The sequence below is a fragment of the Oreochromis aureus genome, linkage group 16, assembly GCF_013358895.1.
Source record: "Oreochromis aureus strain Israel breed Guangdong linkage group 16, ZZ_aureus, whole genome shotgun sequence".
NCBI lineage: Eukaryota > Metazoa > Chordata > Actinopteri > Cichliformes > Cichlidae > Oreochromis > Oreochromis aureus.
Window position 1 is genome coordinate 5,304,686 of NC_052957.1, and position 21,363 is coordinate 5,326,048.

At 39.4% G+C, this 21,363-nt stretch overlaps 1 protein-coding gene across 5 annotated transcripts in view; it reads left to right on the forward strand.

Annotated features, from left to right (window-relative positions):
- The window catches only part of col18a1a (collagen type XVIII alpha 1 chain a), an 82,328-nt gene that overhangs the window by 54,206 nt on the left and 6,759 nt on the right, over window positions 1–21,363 (forward strand). For 4 of the 5 annotated variants that reach the window (XM_031757373.2, XM_031757370.2, XM_039600217.1 and 1 more), the window contains 30 exons: window positions 3,689–3,749; window positions 5,379–5,441; window positions 6,282–6,406; window positions 9,210–9,236; window positions 9,591–9,785; window positions 10,140–10,166; window positions 10,259–10,321; window positions 10,441–10,518; window positions 10,593–10,643; window positions 10,761–10,892; window positions 11,028–11,090; window positions 11,878–11,922; window positions 12,722–12,853; window positions 13,444–13,512; window positions 14,757–14,783; window positions 15,135–15,233; window positions 15,532–15,567; window positions 15,751–15,840; window positions 15,926–15,958; window positions 16,997–17,032; window positions 17,484–17,543; window positions 17,634–17,711; window positions 17,840–17,875; window positions 17,992–18,045; window positions 18,203–18,274; window positions 18,901–18,975; window positions 19,106–19,130; window positions 19,529–19,582; window positions 21,077–21,111; window positions 21,195–21,317. In XM_031757373.2, coding sequence (XP_031613233.1) covers window positions 3,689–3,749; window positions 5,379–5,441; window positions 6,282–6,406; window positions 9,210–9,236; window positions 9,591–9,785; window positions 10,140–10,166; window positions 10,259–10,321; window positions 10,441–10,518; window positions 10,593–10,643; window positions 10,761–10,892; window positions 11,028–11,090; window positions 11,878–11,922; window positions 12,722–12,853; window positions 13,444–13,512; window positions 14,757–14,783; window positions 15,135–15,233; window positions 15,532–15,567; window positions 15,751–15,840; window positions 15,926–15,958; window positions 16,997–17,032; window positions 17,484–17,543; window positions 17,634–17,711; window positions 17,840–17,875; window positions 17,992–18,045; window positions 18,203–18,274; window positions 18,901–18,975; window positions 19,106–19,130; window positions 19,529–19,582; window positions 21,077–21,111; window positions 21,195–21,317 — 2,064 coding nt within the window. The remainder of the gene's footprint in view (window positions 1–3,688; window positions 3,750–5,378; window positions 5,442–6,281; window positions 6,407–9,209; window positions 9,237–9,590; window positions 9,786–10,139; window positions 10,167–10,258; window positions 10,322–10,440; window positions 10,519–10,592; window positions 10,644–10,760; window positions 10,893–11,027; window positions 11,091–11,877; window positions 11,923–12,721; window positions 12,854–13,443; window positions 13,513–14,756; window positions 14,784–15,134; window positions 15,234–15,531; window positions 15,568–15,750; window positions 15,841–15,925; window positions 15,959–16,996; window positions 17,033–17,483; window positions 17,544–17,633; window positions 17,712–17,839; window positions 17,876–17,991; window positions 18,046–18,202; window positions 18,275–18,900; window positions 18,976–19,105; window positions 19,131–19,528; window positions 19,583–21,076; window positions 21,112–21,194; window positions 21,318–21,363) is intronic. The other variant, XM_039600216.1, reaches the window with a different exon arrangement.

Sequence of the window (21,363 nt, forward strand, 5' to 3'; positions counted from 1 at the left end):
CTAATAAAAAGCAATAATTGCAACACAAGTTCTGAGCTGTGTATGTGGAGCTATCGCTGGTTCAACTTTTAACATGGCCCGCAAACTAGTTTCTTTATTCACGCACACATTTCCTTACCTTTACATTGCTGGGTTTACTCACACGCTCATGTTCTTCTGCGCGTGCATGATCTACGACTATCTTTTAGTGACTTCCATCATCTCCCTTTTTGTCACTCTCTCTATCTGTAACCTCTTTGTCTTTCTGTCTTCCTCTCTCTGGTTTCTGTCTCTCTCACTCTCATAGATTCCACAGTCACCCACTCACATCTTCCCACCCTCACAGATAGCCACACAGGCTGAGAAGCTAACACAATCCTCCACCCTGCACTGCCATGCGCTGTGCTTGCACGCATGCACTCCCACTCACAATTATAGTGAAGAGTTAGAAAAACCAGATGTCAATTTGGACTCAATCTGATCCAAGTTAGAGGCCCCGGCCTCAAGGCTTTGTTATTCTGACTGGTTTCTCAATCAAACGTGTGTACAGGAACTGACAGGGGTGGAAAGAAAGTTGGAGAGGGCAGGTACCTCCAGTCGGAAGTATCTCCATCATTACAGGCCTACATTCACTGCCTTAGTGCCTCGCAGCATTTACAAAGGGGTTTTTTCCACCTTCGCAGACTTTTACTAGCATCATATAATATACAACACAATTTAAAAGACAACAGCTGGCATTTAATGCCCACATGCTAGTGTTTTCCATCTGATGATGATGATCTGTTCACACAAAGTATAACTTACACTCTGCACAATTGTCCAACTGGTGCAATTTAGGCAAGTCTGGGCAAGGACAAGTTAGACAGGGAGAGTTGTAGAAGTGAGACTTTCCATTTTGTCATCCTGGAATTCACAGTGATAGATGGGAGAGCGAGTCAGTCATCCTTAAAGGTGTCACAGCTGGAAGTGAAGTGTCCCCTTCAGCATGAAACCCAAAGAGTATAATACTTGAAACAGTTCTTCGTTAGCCAAGAGTTCAGTGGATTTTATCAATTCTAAATGTGAACAAGTGCACACTTCTCTCTAAAGTTCACGAGAGGACTTAATTCCTGGGTTTATCTCTACATGTTTCTACCATTTCAAGTATCTTAGATATGAAAGCATGCAAATAACAGTTCAATTGTTCAGCAATGAAACCGTGAACCTGTGAAAACAGCATTTTATATTCAGAAGGGAGAAAACGGTGAACATTCAGACTGCTACACTGAATGAACCCAAATCATGTAATTAGATTAAACGGTGAAGATAAAAATGCAGAGATCGCTGTTGTGAAATGACCTGTTACTCCAATGTGTTGCCTTTCTAGATAACTGCTGAGGAAATCTCCTTTTTTATCGTACCTGTAACCGTGTCTCACATTTTGTTTGCAGTTGGGTTTTTAATGAGACGTAGCACTGTTTTGGTGAATTGTTTCTATTTAGATCATTTCTTCTTCTTTTTCTCTCTAATTCTAATTCTTCTGTTACCCAACACCCTGTTTGTTGCATTTTCTAAACACACGGGCTGTTTTCCCTTCGTCCTCAGGCCAACCACAAATATGTGCAGATTTCAAGAAGTTTCTCTGTGATTCTTTAGAGTGCAGAAAAGAAAGAGGGGAGAAAAAAAAAGAGGCTGAACTGCTGTGGAGGTGGGATATGCTCGTTGCTGAGGGAGCTGCATACCTGCTCTTAGATTCAGGGGGTTGTGTGGTTCAAATCCATCAACACTATGTTCTAAATGAGTCTCCCACCTGACATCCCCCGCTATGATGGATCGGTGAACAAGTGAACAAGTACGGTATTCTCCATCACATTGATGCAATTAAGAGGAGTCAATAATGCTCCAGCCAGATTCTTGGCATAGTCAGTGCTGTGAAACGCAGTGGGAAGGAGTTTGTCCCACAGAGGAAACTGGTTAATTATCAACAGTGGCATCACTCTGGCCCTTTAGCTCCCCCCTCGAATTCCTCAGATGACCATCTGAGGTGTGTCACCGGTGAAGAATGAGCCAAAGAGAGGGAGTATTTGCATTATTTCCTGTTGCTTTGGGAACATTACTGACCTCGCCTCACCTGACCTTTAATTGTTCCTGTTGCGCCTCTGAGGCCCGCTGATTTTAGTAACACAGGATTGTCGGCAGACTGCATACTGTCTTTTCTTTGTCAAAAAAAAACTGCTCGTAACTTTTCTATTGAAGGGACAAAAACAAAGACCTAATGAGTCTAATTACGCTTGCATGTGAGCATTTTGCCCGTGTCAGTCCTTTGAATTGAATGACTGCCTGAAGTGTAGAATTCATGGACAACACCAAACTCTAAGCCTTTATTGCTCGCGTAGCTTAATTGTGGGGTCTCTCTGCCTTCAGGTTGCTCTTTATTAACTGGAAAGTCTGCTCTTTCTGGGGTTGAGATCGGGTGACTGACTTGGCCATCCAAAATATCAGATTTCTTTGTCTTGAGAAACTCTTGGGTTGCTTTTGCAGTAAGCTTTAGATCGTTATCCGTTTGCAGTGTGAAGCTCTGTCACAGCGAAGCAGAGAGTATAGCTCTGTATACTTCACAATTCATCCTTCATAGACATACAGACCCATGCCTTAACACTACCTCCAGCCTTTCTGACAGAAAATCATGGATCATGAGCTTTTTCTCTTGTTCTTCATGCTTTTTCTTCTTATCACTATGGTAAGAGATTGTTTTCAAAGTCTAATCACTGGTAACCGCTGGTTTGTCCCTTGTTGTAAATCATCCATATTTCTATTTCTATTAGAGATGTGCATTTTAGTTGGAGTTGTTTTTCTTAACGATGGAAATAATTCTGCGATCATTCGGTTTAGTTGTGTTCGGTGGTCTTTCAGGCCTTTTGGTACCAGATTTGAAGTACCAGATTTTTGATTTGGCCACTGCCTCCATCTGTCTGCAATTTCTCAACAGTTCAAACAACACCTTTAACCACCTTGAATTAAAGCTGAACATCTGCACTTTAACTGACTTAAAATCCACTGTGGTGGTGTACAGAAGCAAAACTACACAAGTTGTGTTTTTGTCCATCAAGTTATGGACCTAACTGTGTAATTCGCATGCTAATCAAACAGTGTTCGCACAACATTTTTCTATTAATACCAAACCAATAAGGCAGCAGCAACAGCATGACTGAACACACTGTGGATTGTGTTCCTCGTCAGCAGAGGAGGTCTGCTACAGAACCCAAGCATGAGATGTCTGACAGCGATTAACACAAAAACGGCAATTACAGTCGACTTGACAACAAAAGCAGTTTGCCAGTAAATGAAAGAAAATCTGGTACTGGTTCTCTAACTTGGAAAGCACATGTTGACTCAATCATGTTTTTCAAAAGGGTTAGTGTAGAGCTGGGAAACAGTTTTGTTAGTTATTAAGAGAGCTTTGGCTGCACAGTCTGTAAACATTAATGCAGATGAATGGCACAGCAGTACCGAAACATGACTCATTTTGGTTGGGGTTGTTTGGCATCAATGTTAACAAAGATAACTTTTTCCCAGGCTGCAGGATTATTTCCAGGGCTCTTCAGCAGAGTGGATGGAGGGAAACCGAGCCATAAAATTTAGAGCAAGATCACTGCAGCTTTCAGCAAATGTCACCTCCTGCCCTTTTTAAATATGCATCTCTGTCTGTCATGTTGTTATTTTTCTGCAGACGGCTCGTCCAACTTTGAGGCCCATTCCGCACCCACCGATGACCAGGAATGATGAGACTGGTGAGTTTATGTGACACCAGACTTGGATTTATTCATTTTCAGTTCATCTTTTCATGCAACCCCCGTGTTTTTACAGGTTCTTTTGAATCAGCCCCTAGCGAATGTCAGTGTCTTTAATAAATTTATTTTACTTTCAAAGATGGAAAATAAGCTCTACACTTCCACATGCTGACACAGGCTCACCTGCCGGGTATAACTAGAGGAGTTTAATGGCGCTACATGTTGCCACTGAGGTCATATTCGTTAAACGTGCATAGCTGAACCAGTCCGGGCTCGTTATGAACAGATTTGCTGACAAATGTCTCCATCTAGTGGTCAACATAAGCAATACACTATGGAAGCTGAATTATTTCTCATTTGAACAACAAAAATGTCATCTCGCAGTTTTTTTTATGCTTTCATAATGAATTTATATGAGAATGTATTCAGAATAATGTATCCTCATATACTAGTAGTATCTCACATACTGCTAGTATAAATAATAATTTGTCTTCTGTACTTTAAAGACTTAACCTACACCATTAGTGTTATGTGTACTAATTAATAAAGGGGAAAGTGGAAACCATCAAAAGTCACAGTATTGATAATTTTGTGTGTAAAAGATGGATATAGCAAACCTCAAGATGATCTTTTTTTTTCTCTCAGGAGTAATGATATGTGAGAGAGAAACAAGTGCTAATCTGTTAGCTAAGCTTTGATTATACACTGTTAAGGATACAGTCTCAGTCGATGGACCCACGTGCTCACCCTCTCATGACAGAATTTACGTCACTCTGGCCCCAGTTGATCCGACTCTGAGCTGTAGAAAGTATAATCAAGGGCTTAGACTGTATGTGCGCAGTCCAAAAACACGCTTACATATTCAAAGTAGTGCAGAGTAAGAGACTAATAAATTACGACATGTTCAGTCATCAAACCTGAAGCACAAACTGCTTGAAAGGTCTATATCTCACAGCAAACTATATCATTTTCAAACTGCTCTAAAAAGCACAAATGGCATAAACAAAGTCTTGAGGTCCACTTTGGGACTTGATTTAACTTAATTAATGAAACCTAGTAGACTACGAGTTGTTACAGCTGCCTGCATCTGGACACCTGCCTAGGAGTTAGTGATGTTGGCCACTTTGCCAAGTGCTGCCCTCTTAAGCTACAAGCTTTCTGTATTGTCTGGCTCAACCTTAATCACCAGTTTATCAACACTTTCCTAGTTATGCTTCATCTAATCTTAAAGTCATTCATAGTTTACTTAACTCAGCTGACTGTTTACTAGTACATACTGCCCTCTGATGGTGTTTTTATGTAGTGTGCTATAATACATTACTTCAATTCAGCCAAAAGATGTTGGGATTACTCTGTGTGCTCTCACTGTAGTACTGCCCAAGCCTAACTATCCTTGCATTTTCAGGTATGCTGCACATCATGTCCAAGCATTACGTTGCTAATAGCTCTGGTTTGCACCAGGGTTGATGATGGACAAAACAGTAACAAGACTTATCACACAGGACAAAAAAACAGTTTACTATCAGAGCTTATGAACAAAATGTTTGGCTTGTGTCCCAAAACTTCTTTGTAGCTGACTCGAGGAATTGTGGAAACTTCATTTACACTGTCTTTTTATATTGTGTTCAGCAAGGGACTCCCAGTACGTTTCACTTTCTGTGGAGTCCAGCCCCGCCCTTCGTGGGCCACAAGGTGGGTTGACGGTAGTTTAAAAACACAGACAAAGCATCCAAATCCTGCATCTCTTCTGCTGTTTGTCGAGATGCTCTGCTTATGGCATGTGTAGCTATGAAGCACGACTTCAAATGGATTAAACATGCAAATAAGTACAGGTACAGGAGTGCATGCATATACGTAAATGCTCTTGAATTCATTAACGGTGGTTGAAATGTTAAAATTTGGGCATTGATGGCTGTAATGCCCTGAAAAACTACATTCACAGAGAAATTTGAAGAACTAAGAGTGAATGAGCAAGGAAGTGGAAAAAAGTAAATATTTAAGAAATATTTAATTTCTTAAACAAATTAGAGAACTGAAGAAGTGTGCAGGAATAGTTACCTGTTGGCTTTGGCTGCTGATGCGGTTTCTTGTGGTATTATTTTATTCCAGCTATTTTTTATTTTTTTATTTTCTTAAACCTGTAATATTGAAGATGTTCTTGCAGTGGGCATCATTTTGCTGTGCATGTGAGCACTGTTAAAAGTGACCAGCTTCACGCTCAAACTGAGAACAGTTGGAGGTCAAACCCGGTCACACGTGAATATTATCATGGTATCTGTGCATGTGGGTGTGGGCAGGTATTCAGTCACCACTGTTAAACCATTACATGGCTGAAAATTATGGCTGTGCACACACACAGATTCGTGCACCATCAGGCAAAAAGTCATTTTCTTTTACCCCTTCCTCTTCTTTTGGGAGCAGGAAATGTCCTGTTTATTGTTTGGGATGTGGGATACAGTCGTTACTCATTTTTGAGAGGTTTTCATGAGGATATTAATGACTCTCCCCTCTGCTGTTGTTTTCTCGGGCCAGTCGAGGCTAAAGGACAGAAGGGCGACAAAGGGGACAGAGGGGAGAAGGGAGAGAGGGGTCCAGCTGGGCCGAAGGGAGAAGCAGGCTCTGGCTCCAGCTCAAGGAGTGGATCCCGTGGAGAAAAGGTTTGGACTCGAAGACATGTTTCAGCCTTTATGGTGGATAAAATAAATGTAGTTATCTGGTGATGCTTGAAACAGTTTCTTATTTAAGGCTTCCTGAAGGATGCCTGTTTGGACAGCACAACTGTTTGTCTGTAGAATAGTGAGATTTGGCTTAAAATTGTTATTTTTATATTGGGTTATGAAGTTGTTTTTTGTAACCATTGTCAGCTTTGTTAGTTGTAATAGTGTTTGTCCACGTTTTAAGCGCTCAAATTAAATGAAAACGCTCTCACGGGCTCACTCTATGTGCTATATCATTAAACGGTCGTTGATGATAATAATAATAATAATACATTTTATTTGAGGGCGCCTTTCAGAAACCCAAGGTCACCTTACAAAAAAACACAATTAATAAAAGGAACAGTAGTCATAAAATACATAAAATAAATTAAAATGACAAAACAGAGCGTGACAACAGATAAAATCAGCATTAAAGCGAATAAGCCAGTTTAAACAGATGTGTTTTGAGCTGTGTCTTAAATACGGAGAGGGAGTCAATATTTCTTAGTGCAGGGGGAAGAGAGTTCCAGAGCCGGGGAGCAGAGCGACTGAAAGCTCTGTTCCCATAGTAATAAGGTGTGAGGACGGAACAGTAAGATGAATAGCAGATGATGATCTGAGAGGGCAGGAAACAGTGGTGATATGGAGCAGGTCACACAAATATGAAGGAGCAGATTTATGGATACACTTGTATGTAAGAAGTAAGATTTTAAAATTTATCCTGGCTTCTATGGGCAACCAGTGAAGCTGCTGAAGAACTGGGGTAATATGAGCACTTAACGGAGTACGGGTTATGATCCGAGCTGCAGAATTTTGAAGAAGTTTATGAAGGGACCTTTTAGGAAGACCAAATAGGAGGGAATTACAGTAATCAATACGGGATGTAATAAGACTATGGACAAGGATGGTAGCAGCATGAGGGGTAAGGAAGGGACGGAGTCGGTTAATATTACGTAAATGGAAGTAAGCAGACCGGGTTATGTAATTAATGTGAGACTGGAATGAAAGAGTATTATCAAGTATGACGCCCAAACTCTTAACCTGAGGGGAGGGAAGGGTGGGAGAATTTTCAATGTTAATGGAAAAGCTGTGGGATTTGGTTAAGATAGATGGTTTACCAACAAGTAAAACTTCAGTTTTATTACTGTTAAGTTTGAGGAAATTGGAGGAGAACCAGGATCTAATCTCAATAAGACAGTCTGAGAGGGAGGTAGGTGGGAGGGATGAATTGGGTTTAGAAGAAAGGTAGAGCTGGGTGTCATCGGCATAACAGTGGAAATTTATATTATATTTTCGGAATATATAACCAAGAGGAAGCATATAAATAATGAATAAAAGAGGCCCCAATACTGAACCCTGGGGCACACCAGCAGAAACAGGAAAGAGAGTTGAAGAATGGGATTTAAGTTGGATAAACTGAGTGCGGTTTGAGAGAGAGGAGGTAAACCAGGCAAGGGGGGTATGACTAATACCAATGGAAGCTAACCGGTTCAGGAGAATATTGTGAGAAATGGTATCAAACGCCGCACTAAGATCAAGAAGGATGAGAATGGATAGGAGACCAGAATCTGCTGCCATCAGAAGGTCATTGGTAATTCTTAACAGAGCAGTTTCTGTGCTATGATTGGGGCGGAAACCAGATTGAAATTGTTCATAGAGATTATGGTCATTGAGATGTAAATGAAGCTGGGCGGCGACAACTTTTTCAAGAATTTTTGAAATAAAGGGGAGATTTGATATAGGGCGAAGATTATGAATGAAGCATACAGTAGTGTATCCTTTCCTTATCTTAACATAAACTGTTACTAAGAGCCACACTTCAAGAACCTTACCGTTGGTGGGAAAAGAAGAGTAGCAGTGAAGAAGATGTGGTAAAAATACCCTGAGGGAACACTAGGGGGAGCAGCAAATTTCTAATGGAATATCAACACATTACTGACAGTCTCCTATATTGTTGATTGGCCTATTTGTGCTACTGGCAAACTAATGTACTTTATCACATTGGGGTGTGCTAGATGTTGTTGATATGCTGAAAATAGTTCATTTAGCACATTGCTCTGTGTTTACAAGGCAACATAATATATAACATAGTTAAACATTTGTGGATATAAATAAAATGTTAAGATGCTGGTAAAAATAAAATGACAGGATGCTTTTATAAGGTGCTGTTGGCTAAAATGGGCTGTTTTTAGCATCTAAGTGGTTGCCAGGCATCATGGTGATATAATAATTTCCGACATAGATGAGAACCTTCAGGGGCTTCAGCGATGGACATGTGTGCCAAGTTTGGTTGCTTAACTTCTGATAGTCTAGAAAGTTTTTTAGGCAAAGAAACAAACACTCTGACAGACAGCTTTGTGTGTCATAGTTTTTATTTTATTCTGAAAGAAAACTACATTTGTGTTCTTATTTCGTAATTGTGAAAGTCGAACTGCATTTTTCACAATGATAACGGAAAACGAGAAAATCAGAATGAATCTATACTGACCTCATTATCTTCTGGCACGAGACACATGCATAAAGTGCGCTGGTCTAAATGTATGCACAGGTAAAATTGTGAAACTGACATGCAACAAGTGAAATATGATCATGTGTAGCATTTTTTTTTTTAAGTGAATGTAGTTTTGATTCTGGATTTGATTTCTATTGATGCCACCTCAGCCACAGTATGAGACACTGGGGATGTACTTCATGCCTGCTATTTTTTCAGGTCTAAATAGAGAAATTGTTTAATCATTGGCTTTACTGTCCCTTCTATTTTCAGGGAGAATCTGGGACAAAGGGAGAAAAGGTGAGTAAGACATTTTCCTCTCTCTCACTTGTAGCTCTATGATTTTAGTGGCTGAAGAATACACATGTAATAAACTACTAAAATTAAATGGGTGTGCCTGCTCTTCATGGTTCCTTGGGTGAACAACTCTGCTTCAAACCTCTTAACATGCATCAGGTTTCTCTTAAGTAGTGTTTTAGCTGTTAAATGTTAGGCACACTCCAAAAATGGTGCCTTGCAAATCCAGTTTAACTGTTTGTATCGTTTCTCTAGTTGTTATCACTGAGAAGAATGTTACAGATGCACTTTAGAAAGACAAACAGTGAGAATATTACATTTCAAAGTTTTTCCTGCAACGATGCTTTCCATTTCTAGGGCAGCGCAGGCTTTGGCAATAAAGGTGTAAAGGGCGAGCCAGGCCCACCTGGACCCCCGGGGCCCCCTGGTCCTCCAGGACCTGCACCCGAGCATACAGTTGGCAGTGACGGCTCAGTTTCGAGAGTTCCCGGACCCAGAGGACCACCTGGAGCACCGGGCCCCCAGGGCCCTCCAGGAGCTGATGGAGAGCCAGTTAGTCAACTGAAAATTATTTGCTTACTAGAAAACACCAAACACAAATGTGCTGTTACTGTTGAACCAACGTTACTGTATCTGTCACGGTTTGCATGTTTACATGTATGATTCAATGATTGCTTTTACATAGTGCTGAGAAAGCGCAACGCACATAAACTGATAAAATACAAGAAAACTAAGGAAGCTAATTAATCTGACAACACATCAGTTTGCTTGAATGTCAGTAGTTCCTGTTATGAGATACTTCTACATCCTACTCACACAGCGCTGAATTTAAAATCTGTGGTCAAGCTGATTTATTTATATACTAGCCTGACTTCTAACTCATGTCATTCTTTATTCATGTTGCAGGGCGATCCTGGTGAGGATGGAAAAACTGTAAGTTGTTTTTAATAATGTATGACTTTAAATACAGAAAAGGCATGTCACGACATCTCAAGTGCCCTAACATGATGATTTTCTCAATACAGGGTGCTCAAGGACCTCCAGGCTTCCCTGGAACCCCAGGAGACTCTGGAGCCAAAGGAGAGAAGGTTAGATACACTGACAGAGTAACAGGAAAGGAAAAAAAACAGAAGCTGTAAAAAGAATCATTTAAAGTGCATCTGTGCTCAGCAGACCTACCTTGTCTTAACAAATGTTGTACCTACAGGGAGACCGTGGAGAAGGCCATCCAGGCCCGAGGGGGCCTCCAGGTCCTCCAGGACCCCCAGGACCAGGATTCAGATCTGTGAGCTCCAGCTGATTTTAGTGCTTAATGATGTTTGTATTTAAAAGATTATCCTAATTTCAAATATATTTCAGACCTTTGAGGATATGGAGGCCTCAGGATTCCCTGATCTGGAATCTATTCGGGTGAGAAAAAACTTTACTTCTCTAATTATCCCTGTTTTTGTCTATATATGTTTATATTCAGGTGAAAGTCAAAATGTAATAGATATGAATGTTTTTGTTTTGTTTTTTTAAATGCAGGGTCTACCTGGGCTACCAGGTCCCCCAGGCCCCCCCGGACCTCCTGGTCTTCCAGGCCCCTCTACAGCTGAAACAGCATCGAGTTCTGCAGCATTCGGACCACCAGGAAAAGATGGGGCACCTGGTAAACCTGTAAGTGTCAGGCTCCCAACATGACTAACTAATACATATATCAACACTCAAACTCTCTGAAGTAACTTCTCAGTCTAACCAAATATCAATAATCAGCTAATAATGTCTATCTGATCCTAATCTTTTGGCCTCTAGGGCTTGCCTGGCATACCGGGTACTGATGGCAAACCAGGAGCTCCTGGTCCCAACGGGGAGAAGGTAAAGACTATGAAGATAATAGTTTCTTCTCTTAGAACTAAATAAATCTGATATTTAATATTCTGAACTAAAATGACATTTCATATAATATGTATTAAACGCTAGAAGTGTGCAGTAGCTGCTGGTGTCAAGAGCAAAAGTTAAAATCCAGAGAGAACGGCAATAAAAAAAGCTGTCAAGCTATGCTAACTAGCTTTGACTTTCCTAGTGTAGGATGGAAAGGAGTGTGTGGATCTCTGGGTTTTCTAGCTTCCCCTCTGGACTGGATAACTGGTAGTCCTAAATTTGCCATAGATGTAAATGCAAGTGTGAACCCTGAAAGACACTGGAAGCCTCTACAGGAAGTCTCAATGAAATTTCATTGATTTGGTGGTGTGACAGGTAAGCTAAGTGTTGGCAATCCAAAGTCCTTGGGTACTGGATTAAACGAATCTAAATTTTAAAAAAGATTCATCTGAGCTGAGTACCGCTGGGAGCAAAGGATACTGCCCTGTGACACATGACGCAAACGCTACTCATTTCAACCAGAAATATTAGGGGTGGGAAATACAGTAGGAAGAGTTTTCTATGCAACTATATCCTTAAATGTCCACTGGCTACCAACTATAAGCTACTAAGGGAATGCTGATGAGTAAATTGCTCACTCTTTGGACAGGCAGCAGACACAATATGTCCACAGCTGCTTTTAGATTTTTTGAAAGTAAGAAAATTGTTCATAGTTCTTATTTCAAGTTTCTATTCAACTTTAAATGGTGTTGATAAGTGTTGTCACTGTTTCCTAAAATAGGGTGATGCTGGCGAGCTGGGTCTTCCAGGAGCAATTGGAGAAAAGGTGTGAATTCATGACCTATTTTTTTCTCTCTTCTTTCCTTTTTAAAGATTTTATCTCAAAGTTAGTGTCATTTTTTTCTACTATGGCCAAATGTAAAGTGCTCTTGATGTAACTTGCTTTGGTAGTTAAGAATTGTTTAGACAATCCTGAGAAGAAGGTAAATAAATTCCAAAGTTTATGGCACGCTTTTGGGATACTCCAACTATGTACAGGCACCCACAGGATAACCAGTATGTCATGTAATACTTCTAAAACTTTTCCTATCCCTTTCTCTTCCTCAGCCAAGTTCCTACTTTTCTTTTCTCACCAATCTGCTGCCTCACTATTTATCCTCCTCCTCCTCCTCTCCTAAGCCTTCCCATCTGCAGGTAACTGGGCTCCAGCGTGTCAGCCATCAAAGGGGATTTGTGTCTTCTAACAATATGCAAATGTCTGTCAAATACTGTCAGTTGCAGACTTGACTTTAAGTCTAATCTGAGAACTGGATGTGTTTTATTTCACATATTCTGACGTCTAAATTTAGTCCCAGGACAGTGAGCATGGGTTTTGTGCAAAACAGTGTGTGCTTTGAAAACTCCTTCCAAGTACTCTGATGGCTGCATGTTTAGTATTGGATGATACATCCCAATTAATTAAAAACACACTGAATTGAATAAATAAAGATACAATTTTATTTATACAGTGCCAAATCACAAAAACAGTCAAGGCACTTGTGAGGCGACTGTTGTTTATTATGCACTTTACTAAGTATTAAATCTCTTATTTGCTTTGATTAATTTATTTAATTTTTGCCCTACAGGGTGCTCAAGGCGAACGTGGTTTACCAGGAACTCAAGGAGAGCCAGGATTAGCTGGTCTGCCTGGACCCAGGGGACCAGTTGGGCCTCCTGGACCTCCCGGGCCTCCTGGACCAAGTTATCGAGTTGGATTTGTAAGTTATCAAATTTAATTACATTTTACTTGTATAGCACCAAATCCCAACAAATACCAACAGTTACCTCAAGGTGCTTTACATTTTAAGATAAAGACAGTACAATAATACAGAGGAAACCCCAGTAATCAGACAACCTGCTATGAGCAAGCAGTTGGCGACAGTGGAAGGGAAAACTCCTTTTTAACAGGAAGAAACCTCCGGCGGATATGGGTTTAGGGAGGGGCGACCTCCACACTGAGGCATGACCTGATCTTTGAAGAGCTAGAGGAGGTGGGCAAGCAGAGGGAGGTCTGGTTTCTCTGCTTAGACTTCTGCCCCTATCATTCCAACCGGGATAAGCAGCAGGATGGATGAATGGTTGGGTGAAAGTAGATATATTTAGCTACATACATATAGTGATTGGCTTATAAGATAAAATATTTACTGGAAATGTTTTGATTAGTCTCCAGAGTTTTCCCCTCCCCAGCTCCAAAACGTTGTCAGATGACTGCAAAATGTGACAGACTTGTGACATGCTAGCTTTACTATGTTTCTTTTGCAAAAAACATTTAATCTCCAAAATGCAATTTAAAACATTTTATTTGAAGGATGACATGGAGGGCTCTGCTGGTGGTTTCAATGGACGTCCTGGCATCGGAGGACCAGATGGAATACAGGTACACGTGTTCTTACCGACTTCAGAAGATAATTTTATATAAGGCTTAAATTCAGAGTAAAAATTTGAATAAGCAATAGTACTTGCTTAAACCTTTATAATACATGGAAATGTTCATTCACTGAACTGAACACGTGTATACACCCTTATATAGGTTGTGCTATTCTATAGCATGCTACTCGATGGGCTGGATTCCATAAAAGAGACAAGCAGGAAGCATTTTAAAGCAAAATCCAGGCAACTATGAAGGAACAATAACAGGGAAGTTTAGATTTAGTGAAAACAAAATATATTACCATAGAAACTGTAAATATATCAAAGTAAGTTAAAATAACATTATGTTGCAGCCCTTTTTTCATTCATAAATCAAAATAAATTCCAAATATTGACTGACTAAATCATTTTAACGGTAATAAGACTTAGATTAAAAACAAACACAAATATATGCAATGTAAATATATATTTAAAAAACTGCTATAAGGCTATAAAACAAACAAATTTACATATTCTTGTATATGGAGCCTGAAAAGCCCTTAAAATGGGGTAAACTTTCTATTGGATCACTGTGTAGTCATGGCAACATCCAATATACTGTTGACCACTACTGTCCTACAGTGAGTTTATGATAAGGTACTTTAATTTTTTTTTTTTTTTTTAGAAATAACAAGTATGGCTCGTGAATGACTGACCTACCACCACTTGTGTTAGTTTTAAGTGACCAAGTCATATGATCCAATATGGTATCACCAAATTTCTAGAAATCCAACACTAACAATACCTATTGAACTATATATAATGCAAGGGTTTTATCAATTTACCACAGTTAGTTCTGATATTATAACCATAGATTTTGGCGTAGGTAAGGGTGAAAAACTCAACTTTCCGAATTCTGACATGGTTCTGGGCCATTGGTGATAGGTCAGATACACTAATGTCACTAGCTGTCCCATAACCCGATCTTTCCTGATTGGCTAGAAGAAACCCAACCTTACAGTGAATTATGGGATGGCCAGTTTTGATGTCCATTTAAATGATCAAATATGGTTCCATCAAGGGTCAACAGTCTATAAGCCATCTGATTAAAAGGTTTCTTTAAAACCAACATGATCTGTAGCTTGCAGATTTCTGTGAGAATGTTTTTAGAAGTGTTCAAACATTTTTTAGGAGGAAACGGCAAATACATGATGAAGGATGAAGAAGCTATACATGAACTAGCAAATAACCCAAACAAATATGTGCTTTCAGGGTCCTCCTGGATTACCTGGACTTCCAGTAAGTAAATTATAATTTATGTTGAGTTGGAGAGCTTGAAGTATGATCACAATAAAACAACATGTCCTTAAATGTGCTTTAAGTCCAAATAAATAGTTTACTCTTGTAATTAGTTGTTAGAGACCAACATCCATCCAACCAACAGTCGACACTGATTATCATCGCCCTTTGCATTAAGTTTTGCCCTCCTTCTTGCGAAACATCAAATCTAGCTTGATGTGTTCCACATGAAGTCACGGAAGCAAGATTTAGAAGTTCAAGCTCCTGCTCTGTTTCCTGTTTGCTGCCAGTTTCTTCTTCTTCGTTTATAATTTTGTTTGCCACCAACTCAAATTGAGTGTTCTTCTGCAGGGTAACCCCGGCTTGCCCGGCAGACCAGGTGAGAAGGGTGATGAAGGTCCTGCTGGAAGAGATGGGCAACCAGGCCTGGATGGCTTCCCTGGACCTCCGGTAAAAAAACAACAAAAACGACTTAATAAATAAAGATTACATTAAATCTCTGAATTAGACAGATTAGTTGAAGAATATTTACATATGATATAATTTCTCCAAGTTTTTATCTTCTTTATCTTTGGAATAGACTTTTTCATGCTGGCATTCATGGACAACTTGTATATTAAAACTGATATATGAAAAAAAACAACTTTTGTTGTTTGAAAGTTTCATGTAATGAGCTTAGTCTGCAGACCGGTCATTTGAAATACAGGTTTCTCTGTTGCTAATGTATCTCACTCTTTGAATTTTACAGGGGTCAAAGGGTGACAGAGGAGACAAAGGAGAGAGGGTGAATATCATTTTTAATTATGATTGCACGTGTTTTACTACAAAGCACTCATTACTAAGATATAACACAAATGATATCTCCTACCACAGTAGCCTTCCTTAATCTTCTGTCATATTAATTATGTGATAAGTTTTCACTACCTGATGCTAATAATTTTTTTTCCCTCTCTCTTTCTGGTTTTAGGGTGAACCAGGTCGAGATGGAACTGGACTACCCGGTCCACCAGGTCCACCTGGACCACCAGGACAAATCGTCTACCAGACATCAGGCAATGTAAGCAACAAGCGATGAGCACTGCTGTTTGAGTTTGTATGAAGCTAAAATCCAAACCTGATGGTAATGTCTGTCTTTTCCACAGTTTGATGAAGTCGTTGGCAGAGCTGGTCCTCAGGTATGTTTGAACTCTGAAGGTGTTCTTGGACTAAAGACAAAGAGGAGTTTCACTTCATGTTACTTGCACAGATTCAAGCATGCTTGTGGTCCATGTCACAACCCAGAAATGTTACAACTGGTATTAACACTAACATTTTTTTAACAATTTACCAGGACATCCTACAATTTTGCTTCCTAATGTTGAGTCATGCAGCTTTGGTTACCCTCAAAGGGTACCAGTAAGTGATACCTTCATACCTTCGAATCCACAGTCTGTGGCAGAATCTCAGCCGATGGCCTTTGAAAAGAGAAAAAAACAAAACAATTTCAACCAACTAGTGCTTCTTCACCTTTATGCATACTGCAGAGCATGAAATATGCATAGGCTCTGTAATCACACAGTGGAAAAACCTGGACTAACACAATATTGCACAATAATACCAATATCAACATGTTACAAAATAGCCCTAACACTGGTATCACGGTGAGCATGGACCTGTAGATCCATACCAGCCTCGATATTTGCTGATACTGGCAAATAAGGGCCAACGCCCATTTTGAAGTTGATAGTTGCAACAGATCCCACTGGAAAAGTAAGTGGTACTCAAAGGAAAAATCCAGGGGAACATTTTACAACTTCTTCTGCCATATTTTTAAATGTTTGCATTTGTGACTATAAGGAGTAGTTGCCTTATAAAGTGGGCTGTCAACTGAAACATGACAAACAGCTTCTACTAAGATTTATACCACACAGCAGGGCATACGATTATGGTATTCAAAAGAAACCTCACTGCTCATTACAAATTTACAGTGTTGTAACAACTGTGGAAAAGTGACAGCCAAGAAACAAACACTGGTTTTCATTCACCTACACCAAGCAAAAGCAGCACTTAACTTCACAACCTGCATTTTTAGCCTTAATTCGTGTTAGCCATAAACTGTGTGTGGATTTGCTTGTAGTTACTGATAAACAAATGTTTGGCTGGTATTAAGGAAAACGAATAAAACTGATCTAATCAAGTTAAACAGAGGTGTGTGGTTTTGTTTTCCTCTACAGGGTGGGCCTGGTTTACCTGGTCGAGCTGGATTTCCTGTGAGTCTGCCTCTGTTACATAATTGTGTTTTCTTGTATAACCATATGCACAATATTAAAACTTTAATATGTAATTACGTGAATGTGAGAATCAGATGATATCATTTTGTGGAATTCTTTTGAAACAATACTGTAATGCTGTATTAGTCAGGGATTACTTTGAGATAAACGCATGTTTGGAGCGCTAGCTTGTATGTAAATCAGGAGAATGGGGTGTGTAGGTAGGTGACCTACTGATACCTGTATTTATAAATTTAGCCATATTCATTCCTATAATTTAGCAATCAACAAATTATTCTTTATACTAATGTCATAGTCATTAATTATCAATGAGAAGGCCCATTATATTGGCTTCTTTGCTTCATGGCAACAAAACGTTGGGTGCTGTCAAATCTAACTGATCTAATGGGATGTTTTCATGTATATTATTGTATTTTTTAATATATTGCAGGGTCCCATGGGGCCAAAAGGTGACCGAGGAGATCCTGGTCCTCCAGGCTATGGTGAGAAGGTAAAGTCTACATTATATGTTAGACTTTCATTTGGCTGCTCTGATCATTTCTGTTATTGAGTATTTGTTGTCTTGTTGCTCCGTGTTCAGGGTGAAAAAGGTGAGCCAGGCTTGGTTATTGGCCCTGATGGAAATTTTCTGAATTTGGCACAGCTAGCTGGTCCAAAGGTGAGTCTCAGTGAATTTGACTATCTGCATTTGTATCTATCATGTGTTGATGTACTCTTGGTCTTTGGTGTGTTTTGTGATGATCATTTTGTTCTTGAAACTAATCATCCCCCAAACCATGCATGCAGGGAGACAGAGGACTTCCAGGACCTGTTGGGCCCCCTGTAAGGTTTTCCATTTCTAAGACTTTTTTTGGTTAATGTACTGAAACTATTTAAATTGCCTTATTCAATCACCAGTCAATTCACAGCGTGTTTAATTATATAATTTATATGTGCAGGGACCATATGGGCCTCCTGGACTGAAAGGTGAAATTGGAATGCCTGGAAGACCTGTAAGTGCTTCTTTCGTACTACTTTACTAAAGACTGACCATAGTGAAGTCTATTCTATACCATTTTTTTCTTTTTACCTTAGAAACAAAAAGATAAAAACCATACTATTTTCCAAGTTCAACAAAAGACAAATAAATCAATAACTTTCTCCCTTCAGGGTCGTCCTGGGATAAATGGATATAAGGGTGAGAAAGGAGAGCCAGGGGTTGGATCTGGCCTTGGCTACCCTGTAAGTATTAATACTATTATCAATACCTTAGCTTGGGAGGCTTAGCAGAAAAGATGGTTTAATGACATTAGCTTACTTTACATCCCTCAAGCCTGTCTTTTACAGGCACTGTGTGACTTCCCTGTTCCCATGTTAAAGGTCACTTTAAAGACAACTGGCCATCACACAGAACTCTTCACACTGAGTGTAAATACAGAGTCACTTTCAACTTAAAAGGTTAATTTTAGCACATTATAAATGTTTTTTTTTTAACCCCAACAAATCTTTGTCTTTTTTCCCCTTTTCTGTTTTTTTGGTTTTAGCTTTTATAACAAAACATATACTGAGCTCTGTTTTTCAATTTTTTAATGAAACTTAATTCAACTATGACACCTTTGCTTAGGTTTTAAATACTGCATTCAAGTGAAATTTCATCTAGCTAAGCATTACTAAAGCAACTTGTGCTTCATTAAACAAGAACAACCCACTCTGCTCTTCTTTTGTTTTTAAATGCCAAATATTATGTTGCCAAACACATTTCTCAAAGAGTGGCCACACAAAATCCCAGCCAAAGCTTTACAGCCTTCTATTAAACGCACAAAATTATTGAGTCCTCCAAAAATATTGAATATCTTTGTTTTCATTAGGGAGTGCCTGGCCCTCCAGGACCACCTGGGCCACCAGGACCCCCTGGCCCAGCCAGTCCTTTAGACCGTTTCAATGTGAGTACACAGGATTCCAAAAACTCTGGTTTTAAATTGACATTTATATGTGCCAGTTAAAGTTCATGTCTCATCTTCCCTACCGATTATTTTCCTCTGTTGTTGTTGATTGTTTCCCTTCTGTTAACAGCGGTATGATGAAAGGAATTATCCAGGTATGTCATCTTCACGTGTTTTATTGTTTTAGTGTGTAAAAAAAATACATTACAAAAATATATGGTCGGATAAAATTCCTCAAAGAGAAGGATCACGGTAGAGAGTTTCAGTAAATATGAGAGGGGAAAGCAGGAAGGATTTTTAAAGGGTTCAAAGTGTCTGCAGAGATAAACAGTGCAATCTATGAATTTCATTTCAGTTCTGCTCCTTCAGCCTGCAAAGGATATACACTCCACTGTCAGGAGATTAAGCTTTCAAGTCTAGATTTGAATAAAAAAATGAATGAAGAAATCACTGGCAGTAGAGCACATGGTTTTCAAGGGTTCAATGTTAATTAAACCTGCAGAGAGTTATGAGTAATTTTGTAATGTGAAAAACTTTGTATTTTGTGTTGTAGCAATTAAAGGAGAAAAAGGAGAGCGTGGTGAGCCTGGACTTCCAGGGATCCCAGGTAAATTCTAATTTTTGGATTAAAAATACATGAAATTTCATTCCTTTATTATTGTATAGGATCGGGCAATCTTTTCTGTTGATGTTTCTCATGTAAAGTCGTACACATACTGTTTAAAGGGTTATGTGCTATACTGTGAGGGAAGTGTGTAATCTGTGACTGGTTGGGAATAGTTCCCAGAAGTTTCTGGCTCTCAATAAGTGAAATCACATACAAAGAAGGCACTACACCAAAAACCTCCTGGTGATTGCTTTGGTTGCTAGCAGATTGGAGCTGTTGTCTGTAAATATTTGTTTACTACTAACCCAGCAATAGCAAAAGCTGAATAAGTGCAACACAAACCAGAAATGAACAAGGTTTGCTTTCAAAGTAGAAGTTGTGCTCAGTGCTGCAACAACATGGCTCATAGGATTATAAATTTTATTTTAGAGGCAAACAGTCTGAGCCCCCCCTGAACCTGGTCCTGCTGGAGTTTTCTTCCTGTAAAAAGGAAGTTTTTTCTTCCACTGTCACTAAGTGCTTACTCATAGGGAATCTACTGATTTTTGTGGTTTTCTCTGTGTTATTGTAGGGTCAACAATACAATAGGGTTTACAATATAAAAAGCCTTAAGGGTAATTTTGGCGTTGTGATTTGTCGTTATATAAATAAAATTGAATGGAACTGAATTTAAAAAGTCTCCATTTCTGGTTTGTGTCACAATTTCACAACAGTTCGGACAGTAGCTGACCAGTGTTTGTAGACGAGTCCGTCACTTCTATTCATACTATCACTGCAAAATTTGCTAGCAACCAGAGCAATCACAAGGTTTCTGCCAAGCACTTGGGGATTATGCTTTGCATGACCAGTCTGGGTGGCCAGCATGGATGCTCAACTTTGTAAATGCAATAACTCAAATAGGAAGTCACCTAGGATTTTCACATCGATACCATAAGTGCACCTAATAAAATTGAATTTCAGTTTTATAAAAAGATTGTGAATGCAATAACTTGAGAACAAGTTGATTGCTATCATGTATCTAATAGAAGGCTGAGGGGTAGTGTGAGCAGTTACCAGTACATGAAGAAGTGTGAGCATTAGTGATTACATGCCATCATGGGTGATGTCATCTAATCTGAATTTTTAATCTGGATTAGAGTTGTTCCTGGTGACTAATTTCTTAGTCGACTAAGAAACACTCAGATTTAAGTTAAATTTGAGAACCGTTTAATGGAAAATGTCAAAAACTAACAAAGGCATTTTAAACCATTTATTGCATCCTCTACTCTGAACAGCTCCCAATTAACTTAACTCCTCACCCTATCGCGGGTCCCTACCTTTTGGAGAAAGCTAATTTCTGCCAATTGAACCTGCGATAATAGTTTTAACAAAATCTCTGCTAACAGATTTATGGCTTTTCTCAACAACAATCTGATGGCAGATGGCTGTATAACATTAATATCCAGCACGCTACACAACTGTTTCACTAAAGCATCTCCTTTTTTTTTTTTTCAGGAGCATCCTCTAATGTTGATATCTACACATTCAGGGTAAGCTAGATCATTGTTACTCCAGTCATTGTTTTAGTTTGTTAGTGGATGAAGAAGAAATAAATTTGAACTTTTTCTGACAGAATGAACTGAAGGGAGAGCGTGGAGAACCAGGTGTCAAGGGAGAAAAAGGAGAGCCCGGTGGTGGATATTATGACCCACGATTTGGAGGAGTACAAGGACCTCCAGGACCACCTGGCCTCCCAGTGAGTTCTGAGACCTTATTTGTTAATACAACCGAAAAACATTTGG